This window comes from Cebidichthys violaceus, unplaced genomic scaffold, assembly GCF_023349555.1.
Source record: "Cebidichthys violaceus isolate CVI_PGR_0920_01 unplaced genomic scaffold, fCebVio1.0.p SCAF_23, whole genome shotgun sequence".
In the NCBI taxonomy this organism is placed as follows: domain Eukaryota; kingdom Metazoa; phylum Chordata; class Actinopteri; order Perciformes; family Stichaeidae; genus Cebidichthys; species Cebidichthys violaceus.
This window is the reverse complement of record NW_027176406.1, coordinates 1,842,104-1,857,237: the sequence shown is the minus strand read 5'-3', so window position 1 is coordinate 1,857,237 and position 15,134 is coordinate 1,842,104. Positions and strand designations below refer to the sequence as shown.

General features: G+C 46.0%; 1 protein-coding gene across 1 annotated transcript; it reads left to right on the top strand.

Annotated features, from left to right (window-relative positions):
* The first annotated feature begins 7,030 nt into the window (after positions 1–7,030).
* actb2 (actin, beta 2) lies at positions 7,031–11,474 on the top strand. The gene is made up of 6 exons (XM_068718440.1): positions 7,031–7,140; positions 8,634–8,763; positions 9,108–9,347; positions 9,770–10,208; positions 10,316–10,497; positions 10,613–11,474. The coding sequence occupies exons 2-6, from the start codon at positions 8,641–8,643 to the stop codon at positions 10,754–10,756; spliced, it is 1,128 nt and encodes a 375-aa protein (XP_068574541.1). The 5' UTR covers positions 7,031–7,140; positions 8,634–8,640; the 3' UTR covers positions 10,757–11,474.
* Positions 11,475–15,134: the final 3,660 nt, after the last annotated feature.

The following is a 15,134-nucleotide window of genomic DNA, read 5'->3' as shown; positions in this document are numbered from 1 at the left end:
CCACTTCCTCTTTACCCCACTTCCTGTCTCTGCTGCTGGCCTATGCCCTTATATGGCAGCCACCGGCAGCCAATCAGCACGGGGCAGGCAGCCCATTCAAACAGTGAGTGTGAGAGAGAGGAGCAGGGTGGGAACTGCAAACAGAAATGAACACCAGTGAAAAACAATATAGCCCACTAACACACACACACACATACAAACCTGCCACCAGCTTAAAACAAAAAAGAATACAATACAACAAAGCAAAGCAACACATGCAAACTATACGCAGTGATTCAGGGGCACTGGGTGCACACTGCAGCGCCGCATTGAAGTTGTTTTTTGGTGGCAAACGGAGAGGGTGGGCTCTGAGTTTCCATGCAGAGGAGAGTAGAGGGGATGGAGTACTAGAGCTGAGAGGACGGATGTGGCACACTGCTAAAAAAAATCCCTCTGTACACTTTAATCAGTGGCTGACACTGTGATTGATGTTTATCAAGCCAGAGACAGGAAGACAATGATACAGCAATATGAAATGAGAGAGAAAGAAGGGAGGCACATTATGTAAGTGCTAAAGGACTACAGTCTAAACTGCATGGGCGTGTGTGTGGAGGTGGCTGACCTCTCTCACTGCGTTGGAGCCACAGCGGAGGGGGCAGCAACGGGGATAAGGAAGACCAGGAAGTAGAAGCAGGGCCAGTCAGGAGGCTAAAGAAATTCCCGATACGAGCCAATCAGAGGGCTGTCGGCTCGTGAAATGAGCCAATCTGAGAGGAGGAGCCCTCCCACCAGACAGAGACAGATGGTAGAGGGTAGATAAGCCTCCCTGGTTCACCAACATGCAATGGGTGAATAAAGAGTGTGTGTGTGTGTGTGTGTGTGTGTACACGCGTGTGTGCGTCAGTGGGAGATAGAATTAGATACAGAGATAGATAAGTCTGTCGCTCTTCTTACCTTGAGCTGTATAGATGAATATTCTTTTTATATTTTGTCCAAACTTCATACAAAATATGTGTTCTGCTTCCCTTTTCCTTGTGTGGAAATGTGTGAAAATATGTGAGACTGTGTGATCATGTATACATTCTGCATGCAGTGAACACAGCAGCATATCTCTACATGCTCCATTAATGGTGAAGGCGATGTCAAAGCCGTCATCAGTCCCTGGTTTTTGCGCGACACCTGAGTAAAACCTCACAACCTTAAAAGGCACCTCAGCCACTCCTTTGGGCCAATAGGAGCACAGAACAGCAGGAGGAAGTGAGGCGGGTGCACAGGAAGGGGAAGAGAAGAAGAAGAAGAGAGGAAAGAGAGGAAAGAGGGCCTGGTGTGTGGAAAAGAAATTAAAAAAAACATTTCAGAGAAGCCGCACAGTATCACATTAGTTCGGCCATGACAGAGAAGCTCCTCTTGTCTGACAAGAAGTGTGAAAACACACAAAATACACTTCAAGCTCTTGATCACATTTATCTATAATCATCACAAGTTTTCATTGATCGATTATTAATGAGGTGTGAATGCTTTTGTCAAGTTAAAGAGTTTTATGTTGTGTAAATTTTGATGAATGAGTGAAGATACTGGTCAGGAAGCCATAATGGGGTGTGCCCAATAAAATGTGTGTGTGTGTGTGTGTGTGTGTGTGTGTGTGTGTGTGTGTGTGTGTGTGTGTGTGTGTGTGTGTGTGTAAGAAGTGGGGGTTGGAGTTAAGGATCCATTTGGGCCCTAAATGGGAAGCTAATCCAATCGGAGCACGAACAGGCCAGCTGGCAGGCACAACACACACACTCACACACACACACACACACACACACACACACACAGCTGGTAACTGGCCTGCGCCTTGGAGTCAGACCGTCACCACGGTGACCCCCGGATCAATGACGCTGCAGACGACCAACCTATTGGCTGTATCACGGTAGGGGGGGTGCAAAGGGGAAGGAGGGAGTGAGGCAGGAAGGGGGTGAGGGAAGAGTGGTGAATAGGGCTTCCCTCTCCGAAAAAACTCTGACCAGTCCCAGATGGCAAACAATTGGTCACTTTTCAACAGACAAAAAGACCAGAGAGAAAGAGAGGGCGTGAGGAAAGAGGAGAGCGTGGAAATGGGGATGAAAGAAAGAAAGAAGGGAAGAAAGAAAGAAAGAGGAAGGAGAGAGGAATTGTGCTGCAAAACTTTGAGTCGCTGCGTCAAAAGCTAAAGCAAAGTGTCGCCATTTTGGGAAGTGTGCTTATTTGCTTTTGTGCCCGAAAGTTAGATGAAAAGATCGATACCAATATCATGACTGTCCACTAAATATGAAGCTCCAGTCAGGAGCTGGTTAGCTTAGCTTAGCACAAAGACTGGAAACAGGAGAAACAGCTAGCGTGGCTCTGAACAAAGGTAACAAAATGCACCAACCAGCACCAATTAACACAAAAAAACTGCGTAGAAACAAAAACTTGGCCTTTTACTCTGCACATACCCCCGGGCCAATTGTTGTTTTTACGCTTAACAACATATAACGTGTTAGTTGGTTCGCTTTAGAGGTGCTGGAAGGCAGATTTTGTGACCTTTGCAGGCTACCGAGACCAGCTAGCTGTTTCCTTTGTGCTGATGAACGCAAAGCTAAACTGCAGTCTTTAATCTAATGGACGGATGTAATACGGATACCAGAGTGGTGTCAATATCTCCCCGAGACAGTGAATCAATGTCCAACTGTTCCTTTGAACATATAGCTCTTGTCTGAAGGAGAAAACCCCTGCATTGCTACATTCAGCTTGACCTCACATGACTCAGATTTGACTATTGCACACGCACACACACACACACACACGTCCAAAGATGCAGTGAAGCAAGAGCGAAGCTCCTGTAGGTGACACACAATGTGCATTTCCAATGTGAGATATATTTCCCCATCGTCTTCCTCTTCTCTCTCTCTCTGTCTACGTCTTCCTCATTCAATGGTTTTATCTCTCGCTCCCATCTCCCTCATTTGACGTCCACATTTCCAGCTTTAGCTCTCAACCTCACTCAAGGCTAATTGCAACTAATGTTTTTTGTATTGAGCTGCAGCCTTGCAGTCTAGTAGCAGTAAGACTCAGGGCAGCAGATGTTTGACTCTGTGTGTGTGTGTGTGTGTGTGTGTGTGTGTGTGTGTGTGTGTGTGTGTGAGTGGATAATAGATATAGTATTCATGTCCACCCCCTATGGCCGGCTTTACCCATTAGCAACAGGCCTTTCATGGTTCCTCTCCCCTCCCCCGCAGACACCCACACCCACATACACACCAGAAATGCCCTTGTTTTTTAGCCTGGGCTGCCCAGTGCCATGAGCAGATCACATTCTCCTTATGATAGGAGCGACAGAACGAGGTAGGAGAGGAGACGCCCTAAGTGTCGATATAGAGGAGACACGAGGAGGCCATGGTGGTGAATTAGTCAGCGATGGCCTTCTCGGGTCGAGAGCAAAGAGAAACTTGCAGCCTCTTTACTGACTAGAGGAACAGGAAGCAGTGGTGGGAGGGCTTTAGTGAAGGCAGGGAGTGGCAGCGCTGCACTGTGTTTCTTCTGTGGCGCTGCCGGCCGGCCGGTTACCATATTTGAAGAGAAAAACCCCTGACCTAATGACGTCACACGCAGGTGTCACAAACAGCTCCAATTCACTGGTAAACATCGAGACTACACAGGCACACATGCGCGCTAAAATAAGAGTACTTAATAAGGCCTGTGTGAGGTGGAGGTGGTCAGAAGTCAGCTGAGACCGTGGTGTGACAAATCCATATAAAGCGTTCCCCTGAGCTCGCCCTGTCATCAAAGATAGCATTTGTTTATGATTAGCTGTTGGCATTTTAGGTTCTTTGACCTTTGAACCACACACACATACAAACACACGTGCTACAGTAAGTCGGTGGGTTACTAATTGACTTATCACATGGCAATGGCGATGCCTGACTTCAGCTGGTATGATCTAAATTAAGGCTGCTGCAGGCGCTAAACCCTTAAAAACTTAATAATACTTTATGTTTACAACTGGGCAGCTGACATTCCAGGCCTCAGCCTCTTGCAGAAAACAGACGAGAGGCGACAATAAGCATTGAAAAGGCATGTGGCGAAACAATGCACCTGGCTGAAAAAAAAAACTTTGCACCCCGCTAACTCCGGCCCCGCGCTTGCTTCCGCTAGTGGCCGCTCGGTTCGACATGATTTTCTGCAGGAACATACAGGCGAGAGGTGTTTGTGCCGAAGGGCAACATGACTTTTCCTGTTAAATTACAGTCATTTTCAGGAGCTCCCTGACTCTAATGACAGGTTTTAAGTCCAGGGCTTGCACTTGTTGCTCTCGTTAAAGTGTCACTTAGTCTGATGAGTGGTCTATTTAGACAACCGGCACTCGGAGTAATAGTCGTTATACACAACACCTAGAGTGCCTGTGTATAAACTTCTGTCTGGATGAATGAGCCTCAGAAACATTCATGATGGCCTAGATTGCATTTAGGACCTTGGCTGCAAGGTACAGGTTCAGAGAGGCTGTATTTCACCGGGTGTAAACACACACACACACACACACACACACACACACATAGGCTGTTATGACACATGAGAGGAGTCTTCACGGGATGGTATTCCAAGCGCTTGGATAGTAAAATTCCCACTGAAGAGTGTTGACAAGACACCACTTAACCAGAGACCTCTCCTTTATTACCAGTATGCTGCACACACACACACACACACACACACACACACACACACACACACACACACACACACACACACACACATAGGTTAACATATATCCAGAGTCCAGTTTACCTCAGATGACTGACAGCTGATTTAACTCTGTGATACAGAAACAAATGGGATCTCTAGTTTTATTCAGGTGTAACTAAAGAAGAATGCGTCATGGCATTAAATGTTTTTCAGCTGAATCAAAGTAGGCTGGGTCAGAACTGACTCATTCATGCAAACATATAGACGCACACACACACACACACACACACACACACACACGCTGTCACCTTGAAAATACCCAGAGGCACTCCCTTTAGGCCAGATTAAATATTCCTCAGTCAATCTCTGTTTATGGTCACAGCGTCAACATGGAGAACCCTCCCTCAGCACAGAAATGCACCTTTATCACCCGTAAAACACATTTTAATGAACGGACAAGTTTCAGGCTCACATGGGTCAGACCGGGATAAACTAGGTTTGAGAATTGACCCTCAAGGCCTGTAAATCAATAAGTGGGCCCAGCAGACCTTTGACCACCTTAAACGGGCTTCCTTTCATCTGGAAACTCTCAAACAGACTCACCAGAGAGTCAAAACTCTGACTCAATGTGGATGAATTGACAGGTCTATCTCCGATTGATCCTCTTTATTAAATGTTTATCACCACCGAATGAGTATTGAATCATTGGAGCAGGTCCCTCTCACCCTGAGTTAGTTAGAAGGGAAGTTTCACAAGCCATCTTCATCTTTCCGCATGTTGGAAGTGTTGCTTCACACCGCACGAGCTGTGGCTGATTTAAAGGGCTCGACAATAATGTCCATTTAAAGCCAAGTTAACAGCGTGAATGAGGACATGGTAGAGGAGACGAGAACAACAGACAGCACATGAGTTGATGCAACTGAGAGAGAGGGGAAGGGGAAGTGGTGAAGGGGGAAGAGAAGAAGTTGCTGCATGTCTCGGTGGCCACAGTCACAGCTTTAAATGGCACCGAGGCCGCCCTGCCATTCTTCTAACGTGTTACACTCGTGGTTTAGGAGGACAAAATGAGCAAAAGTGTGTGCCAGATGTTTTATATTAAGGAGTAGATAGTTGGGAGGAAGACAGAGGAGAGAGAGAGAGGGGGGGGGAGGCAGGGGAAGCGAAAAAAGAAAATCACAGATGTAAAAAAAAAAAAGGAAAGTGCTTAAAAGTGGGGTGTCAAAAGGTGTGATAAGACTAACCGTCTGATGGTGAGGGGAGACTGGTAGTGAATCAGGAATGGAAATTTGACTAGCCTGCAGGCCCACGGCTAGCCTTAAATAAAAAAAGTCTGAGATTGTGTCACATGGGCCTCATTAGTCACCATGTGAACGAGGCAGAGGGTGAAAGGCCCCAATATCTTAAAAGTCCACCCGTATAGCAATGCAGAGGACCTGGAAGTGGACATAGGACCGGGGTGTGAGTATGTGTTTTATTTGATAGAGGGGAATAGGAGCAGGTTAAAAAAGGGTACTATACTGTATATTTGTAATACCTGCATCTAGTTCACTACAAGCAGCGTTGGAATCTGAGAATGCTAACAGATACCATCCTCTCCTGAATCGACTCACCTTTGTCAAACTACTGAATCTCAGAGCTAGCATGCAGCCACTGACAGACTTTATAGGAAGAGGACAAGACCATGTACCACAGAGCACAAATACTTGATCAATAAATGAACCTTGGCCTGCATAAAGTGGTCATTCCCCAGCTTGGGACGGATCAGCTCCAGCACCGTGTTATGTTTGTCATGTGTTTGACCTGGTGCTGCAGTGACTGTGACTCCCATTGAGCTCACAGCTGTTTTTTTAAAGTGGACAGTAATATTAGCATCACACCAAACAATATATTGTCTCAGATCATCAAATGTTGTCATGTTAATCTAAGGACAATAAGTAAGAACGAGGGCAGCCTTTGAGTGGAAGGTCTCAGGCCTTTGCAGCCTTCACAGGGAGGAGTCACTGGTGCTGAGCTCTTCCAGTTATCATATAACTGGGCTATGTGTGTGCATATAACGGTTTAGAACAGGTGCGGGGAAGACATTGTCCCTCTGATAAAAGTCCATACATGTAATTTAACGTGTACATAAAACAGTTTTATCAAGAGATTAGGTTTACTAGGCCCCACAGCTTCAATCCCTTCCCTTTTAATTTCTCCAATCCTTCGCTATTATCGCCTCCCCTCTCTCTCTCCCTCAAATCGCAAGCGCCCAGTGCACCACAGTGTGCACGCGACGTGCCCCAGTGCATGACGCTGGACCAATCAGAGGGCGCCTTTCCGAAAGTTTACCTTTTATGGAGAGAGCCGGGCAACTAACGCAGTATAAAGCACACGCGCCCACAGCTAACGGATTCACTCTGAGCGCCGTCACACGCATCTTGTGCGGGATATCATTTGCCTGAAACCGGTTCCCTTAAAGCGAAAAGCCCCCCCACCCAAAAGGTAAGGAAACGAACTATTGCTATCAGATCTCTAATTTTAGCATAATATTTGGAGTAAACAGTGAGTTTAATTGCTATTTCTTAAAAGCAACTGACATTTGTCTTTTTTAAATGCAAAAAATGACGAGGACCACGATGTTCTTTGTCCCGTCATGCATCAATATACTGCTCATTTACCCTCATGATTTTATAAAGTAATCACAAAAGACCGCAGTTTCTGCATTTTGATTGTGTTAAAGTACGCATTAGTATTTGATAGACACCGCTAAACTAATGCGACTCTCAGGTGCCTTTAGGATGTAGCTGGTTAATGAAGACCGTTACTTTTAAGATGATGGTCGTACTACGACTGAGTTCTTTTTTTTTTTTTCTTTTTTTTTTTTTTTTATGTCGTGTAGTTTCACAACCTTTGCAGTATTCCTGTGCTGGCTTGTGTCTTTCCTCAGCAGGGTACTTTGAAAGAGGCTTCGGCGTTAAGGTCGTCTGGACTCCGGCTGCTCCCTTTGTGCGCCCGATGCGGCGGGGTGTGACCTACTTTAGCATATTAGCTTAGCCACATCATGCTAACACCGCCCTTTAGACTAGTGGCAGTTTAAATCAAGAAATATATATATATATATATATTTCGTTGTCACTTGCTTCTACTTCCTGGGCGTGTTAGATTTCACTTTAATATAGTCATATACATTTCCCAGGTTACCTTTTTAAAAGGGAAAGGGAAAAAATATGAGGCCTGCAAAAGACGTAATTAATTGCTTAATTGAACAACCGTAAGATCTGTCTCAATGATTTCGGGTCTCGCCAACTTGCACATGAAAAAAGGGGAAATTGCGAATGACTAATCGTCCACCCGTAGAAAAGGCGTGGCTTTCTGGAAACTGAGCGTCAGTTAAGGACTTGTGACCCATTCATGAGTTAATTATGCAACTAATTAATTTAATTGTTTTTACTGTCGGTGATAGCAGACGTTTGGAAAACTGTTGATTTGGTAGTAATGCATCCAGTCGTGTGGCAGTTGGGCAATTTCAAATGATTGAAGTGGTTTGAGTATGACGCAGTGATATTGAAGCAAGCATTTTTTTTTTTTTTTTTTTTTTTGTATTGATTAGAACCGTTATAATTAAGCGACAACGGGAAATGGAGGAAGTTAACAGAGTTGAACCGGAGGGAGTGGTCGCGCGGCCCCGTTGTCCGTCAATGTCGAATGTTCTTTTTTTTATTCTGTGCTGTCGCTCTGGCCGCGCGCCATGGCGCCGATAGCGGCAAAGCTGCTCAAAACCGAACCATGTCCTTATATGGTAACAGAATGCAGCGCCACTTCCTTTTTGTCTAGCTCGGTCGGAATGTGGGGCACGAGCTCCACCTAGCGGCTAGTCTCGTGAACTGCCGTTAGTTGTGAACAGGAAGTTGGGAGTTTTAAGAGTGTTACACGGGCGTTGTTGTAGTGAGACTTGTCTTTTTAAACGCCTTTTTTTTTTTTTCTCCCGTTAACAGTTCAGCCATGGAAGATGAAATCGCCGCACTGGTTGTTGACAACGGATCCGGTATGTGCAAAGCCGGATTCGCCGGAGACGACGCCCCTCGTGCTGTCTTTCCCTCCATCGTCGGTCGCCCCAGGCATCAGGTGAGTGATTGATGTCCAACAGGAAAAACGAGCATTTGCTATTACATTATTAATTCTGAATTTTAATGTGCACCCAAGTGGCACATTTGAATTAATAATAAGCAATTAAAATGTTTTAGAATTTATTTTATGCCAGCTGAAAATGGCTTCAGTTTTCAATGTCATGAACTTCAATGATATTCAGCTAGACAATCTTTTATCAGTCATAATGACTATAGTAGAAGGTCTTATGCCATAATTCTCAGATCAAAGTACATGTAGTTGCCTGTAACTATACTTGGAAGGCCCTACATACATCTCCATGTTTCACTGCAGCGCATTTAACAGTCTGATCTCTTGTTCAGGGAGTGATGGTGGGTATGGGCCAGAAGGACAGCTACGTTGGTGATGAAGCCCAGAGCAAGAGAGGTATCCTGACTCTGAAGTACCCCATTGAGCACGGTATTGTGACCAACTGGGATGACATGGAGAAGATCTGGCATCACACCTTCTACAACGAGCTGAGAGTTGCACCTGAGGAGCACCCTGTCCTGCTCACAGAGGCCCCCCTGAACCCCAAAGCCAACAGGGAGAAGATGACCCAGGTACACACCCTTATTTGTGCACATGCAGAATTTAGCATATCTTGTTTAGCAAAGACGGTATATCAATGTATTCTGTTAAAAACTAGTAGCTTTATTTCCTCCTCGGTTTCCTTTTCCATTCCATTCTCACTTGCTCCTTCCTCCCCCTCTCCTCCAGGACCTCTCTCCTATACGATGCTCTATCATCAACAGGTCTCTCTTGACTGTGTGCCTTTTCTGCACTTGTTATGTTTAGCTGAGTCGGTAGATCAGCACCAATAGCCTCTGACATGCACAAGTGTGAAGGAATGTTTACTTTCTGCACTTTTTCTCTAACTTCAATCTTAGCCCCACACTAATGCATGTAGTGAGTGCAGTGGCCACAGAAGAAAAGACTCTAGCTGAAATTTTTAAATTCTAAAATATTCTCTTTTGTTTTCCAGATCATGTTCGAGACCTTCAACACCCCCGCCATGTACGTTGCCATCCAGGCTGTGCTGTCCCTGTATGCCTCTGGTCGTACCACTGGTATCGTCATGGACTCCGGTGATGGTGTGACCCACACAGTGCCCATCTATGAGGGCTATGCTCTGCCCCACGCCATCCTGCGTCTGGACTTGGCCGGCCGCGACCTCACAGACTACCTCATGAAGATCCTGACAGAGCGTGGTTACTCCTTCACCACCACAGCTGAGAGGGAAATCGTGCGCGACATCAAGGAGAAGCTGTGCTACGTCGCCCTGGACTTCGAGCAGGAGATGGGCACCGCTGCCTCCTCTTCCTCCCTGGAGAAGAGCTATGAGCTGCCCGACGGACAGGTCATCACCATCGGCAATGAGAGGTTCCGTTGCCCAGAGGCCCTCTTCCAGCCTTCCTTCCTCGGTAAGTTTCCCGACTTGAGCCTAACCTGCACTTGATGCTAAAAACATGTCCAACCCTTATGGTTGCCCTTTACTTCAACTTGCTTACAAGTGTGTATCTGCCCTCAGGTATGGAGTCCTGCGGAATCCACGAGACCACCTACAACAGCATCATGAAGTGTGATGTCGACATCCGTAAGGACCTGTACGCCAACACCGTGCTGTCTGGAGGTACCACCATGTACCCCGGCATCGCCGACAGGATGCAGAAGGAGATCACAGCCCTGGCCCCATCCACCATGAAGATCAAGGTGAGCTGACTAGCTATGTAGCCAGCAGACTGACATTTTGTTGCCGCTCATGGTGTCTGATAATGCAGACAAATGCTTTGGTATCCTCACGTTTGTTTCTTCCATCTTCCTGCAGATCATTGCCCCACCAGAGCGTAAATACTCTGTCTGGATCGGAGGCTCCATCCTGGCCTCTCTGTCCACCTTCCAGCAGATGTGGATCAGCAAGCAGGAGTACGATGAGTCCGGCCCCTCCATCGTCCACCGCAAATGCTTCTAAACAGACTGTTCCTCCTCCCCCTCCCCAACCAAATGCCCAACAACTTCAGCTCTGTGCAAAACAACCACACCACACATTTCTCATACACACTCAGGCGCAGAGCCTAGATGACCAACTCATTGGCATGGCTTCAGTTATTTTTGGCGCTTGACTCAGGATTTTAAACTGGAACGATGAAGGAGACCGTAATGTTTTTGGCTAGGTTTTAAAAAAAAAAAAAGCACGATGAAGGAGACCGTAATGTTTTTGGCTAGGTTTTAAAAAAAAGCACCCCAGGGTTCTGCAGTTGCATCTGGGGACTTAAAAAATGTACATTTTGTTTTCTTTTGAGTCATTCCAAATGTTTGTTAACTGCATTGTTCAGACACATGATTCCAAATGTTAACTGCATTGTTCAGACACGTATTCGCCTCTGTGAAGGCTGCCCAGTGGTTGGCGCATACTTAAACATGGTTGTAGTATCGCTTGTATGTAAATTATGTCTGGGTTTTTTGTACTTTCAGCCTTAAAAATATCTTGGTCCTGTTAATTTTTTTTTTTGTTTTTGTTATGCAAAACCCAATCGTGACCTCTACTTCCCCCTGATGGAGGTTTCATCCCCGGGGTGGTGGGGCAAGGGGTCTCGAAGTGATGGGGTAACATGGGGTGCCAGACCGGTGGGGCCAACCTGTACACTGACTAAACGATCCCAATAAAGTGCACATGTGTTCCGACATGACATCTGACTCTTGTCTTCCATAAAAGCTTTATTTCTATTAGAGTGTGAATAACTGCTGAAAGGGAACATTTGACCCTCAAAACTGCTTGGTGTACAAAACATTATGTAGGAAAATAGGTTTTCTTCAGATAACGTGACTGCATGCAGTGTCTCTATCTATACTTAAAATTATATTGCAGCAATAAAGCTCTAGCTAACTTGAGGTGAAATATTTGTGCCAACATTTAATCCAGGTCTCATTCTCACACTAACTTCTATTTATATGTTCAGTGTAGGTCGCTACACTAGAATAAGTATGAATCTCAATACTACGTTTTAGATGAGTGAATGCTGGACCTATTAAGCTGGCCTTTTTGTAAATATTTACTTAAAACATGAGTGAACCACATGAGACATTTGTTACAATATTTAAGTATGTAGATGTGCAGTAATTTGGGTTGTTGTGCAGGACAGCTGACCTGTTGACTGCTGCACCACTTAATGTCTCACCTGTTCAGGGCTGAAGTTCTGGTAGCTTTGGCAGTGGAAGGATTTTGAATGCATACTAGAAACCTGACAATCTCCAGAGGGAAAATTAACAATTTTCTGGTGTAAGGTCAGTTAAGGGGGCATGTGAGCAGTCATGTCTGGAGGGTGTGCTTGCTAAACTTGGGACAACCCCAAACATCCTGATTCACTGACGTTCACAAGTCTGCAACTGCTTTTCTGTGTCGCACTGATCTGTTTTAGACAACTATTTTCAAATGGCAATATAATTCCTGGATGATGAAATGTGTGGCAAGCGGCCATACATTCACTGATGAACAAATGACTTCATAGTAGCTGACCAGGTGATTTCTTTAATCCTTGGTGTGACGATGGCTCATTCAGGACTGTTCAAACACCTCAGTTAGTATGACTTAGACCTTAGTGGATCAAATGAATTAGAACTGGTGACATAAGGTAAATATGAGTGAAATACAGACGGCAGAGGACACTTCAAAATGACGTGTCACTAACTCATCTCTTTACATTCATCAGTATCTGCTGTATTCTCCTGCTAGGTCCATGCTGCAGCGTCCAGCTGACTGAGCTGAAATGATTAAAGGTCGGAGCGGACTCTAAGGACACGCCCAACTACGTCAGTCACTCACACGCGTTAGAAAAAGGAAAGCGTCACGGTAACATAGAAGTCTTTTTCTCCTATATCCTCAGGCTTCTTGTCATTACATCATTAGCGATCATGCTCTCCTCGTGGGATCATGAGATTGTTTGTTAGCCAGAAATGCTTTGAGGATCAGTGACCTGCGGATGTTGGCAAAGTAGATAAAAAATACTCCCTAAGGACACATCCAACTACAGTGATCACAGACACTTATTTTATTTGCCTTCATGCTCCCCAAACCCACATCAGAGAATCACCGAATGACATTCTTGAACTCCTCTGTATTCATGAACAGATTGTGGATTTACAGCAGTTGCACAGTTTAGACAGCAGGTGGCAGCGAAGCTCCATTTCTTTTTCTTTTAGTTGTATCCAAATGTGAGGCGTGACTGTGCTACTCTCCTTTTCTCTGCATCCTAACCACAGACTATAATATGATATCAGAGCTTATGCGTGGAGTTAGAGCTGATATGCTTGTTCTGTTTTGAGTATTTCCTTATTTGGAAATAAATATACATTCTATTTGAATAAATGGTGTTATTGGGCTGGTGTGGTAGGGTGCCGTAGACAGGAGTGTGTGTGTCCAGTGAAGACTAGATTAAAAAGATGGAGTGTGCCAATAAAACAACTGAGCGTGTACATGTTTTAAACCAGCTTTCCTAGAATGGAGGGAAAAGATCAACTGCTGACAGGGGGCCCGTTTCCTGTCCACATCTAAAAAACGGATGGCAACATTTGCACTATTACAGTGAGAGAGGGAAGAAGAGGATTAGATGGATGGCTGATGGCGTGGCCCCACCCTCGTGTTCTATGCATCATAGATCCTGTGTCCGTGTGTGTGTGTGTGTGACACCGCACATCCAGCACGGGCACCAATGTCACGCTGCACCCATTAGTCAGGCTGTCCCAGTTGCGCACAGTATTTCTGGGCCGCACGGTGGCACCCGGTGATATACGATGAGCCTGCAGGGCCTGTTTGAGGGCGTGGAGGGCGTTTGCTATTGATGTGAATTCATATATGCGTACATTAAGTCAGGGTGCGCGCACACATTGAAGATCAAGCGTGTTTGGTGTCGGAGATGTATTCCATCTCTCCGCAGCCCCCCTGCCTGTGATTCTGCTGAGGCTGCTTCCCTTTTATTGCCGCGGCAGCAAAACACTCACTGGCAGGGAAGCATAACTTGGCATGCTCGCGCGCGTGTCAGCGCGTGTGTGTATAATGTACCATTCGTGTGTGTGAGCGAGTGCAACCATACTTCATTTTGCTGCGCTTATGGGGGGGGGGGGGGGGGTTATCGCGCAAGCGCGCTGGTGTGTTGCCCGCGCAGGTGTTTAGCGCTGCAGGTGATCGCGAGCGAGGCGACACAGAACAGAAGGGGAGCAATTTTTCAGGCTCGCTGTGTTCCTCCCGTTTTACCTCAGCTGCGCCGCTTTACGGTAGATCCTTCTGTTGGGTCGGTGATGCGCTCGCAGTTCCCTTCTTCCTCCAGCAGGTGGAGTCGCTGCGCCGCTTCGGCCCGTTTGGCAGAGAGAGAGGGTGAAGTGCGAAGAGAAGAAGACTACTACTGCTGACAGAAGCAGGCCAGCAGGGAATAATTGATCATATTGAAATACAGTAGCTGCTGTTTCTTTTTCTTTGTATGCCTCAGAGTGATGTGCATTCTAGCGAAGGTGACATGTTCCCTGAAGGCCCCCCCACACACACACACACACACACACACACACACACACACACACACACACACACACACACACTCACCAATAATGTGAATAGGAATACATTGTAGTATTTGTAGTAACAGCAGACTTGTTAGCAGATATTATAAGAGCTAAAAGAGAGAGAGAAGTGGTTTAAAATAGGAGTGGAGGCCCCTGTAGGCATTTTCAATTTTTCTCCTTTCTTCTTTTCATGAGGCGTCAGCGGCCCTGACGCATCACTGCCACATCTTTACTCAGCAGGAGACGTGTCTCGTTGCATCAGTGTTTCCTCACAGTTGTGGCGAGGACGGGTGGTTTTCTTTTCTCGAGAAAAACCCCACGATTCCTCAGAGCTGTAACCGCACGATCCAGGTGCCAAAAATACACACCCAGTGCAGCACAGGCCCGCTCCAGCACCATGCATGCACAGTTGACACCCCCCCCCGACACACACACACACACACACACACACACACACACACACACACACACACACACACACACTCTCCCTCTCCATCCTCCCCCAGTGTGGTTTGAAGCAGCAGTGGCAGATGGGAATCACTTTGCTTTGACTCCCATGCGTGTCCTCGCCGTGGTACCGTTTTCCAGACATAAGAGTGTTTATTTTGATTAGATTCAAATAGAATGCAGGCTTTTGGCTTGTTCGACGGGGGACAGCATGCATCATTTAAATATAAAATTTAAAATCTCACTATTTTCACACACGGCAACACCCAGTCACATGAAATCAGGCTCATTTCATAGAGACTCACCATCATCCTATTGCAAAATCATGGAAATGAATCACATTTGCGGTG

Coding starts and splice junctions, on each gene's coding strand:
- actb2 (XM_068718440.1), top strand. CDS start 8,641: ATGGAAGATGAAATCGCCGCACTGGTTGTTGACAACGGATCCGGTATG. Junction 9,348..9,769: donor ACAGGGAGAAGATGACCCAG/GTACACACCCTT, acceptor TTTGTTTTCCAG/ATCATGTTCGAGACCTTCAA. Junction 10,209..10,315: donor CTTCCAGCCTTCCTTCCTCG/GTAAGTTTCCCG, acceptor ATCTGCCCTCAG/GTATGGAGTCCTGCGGAATC.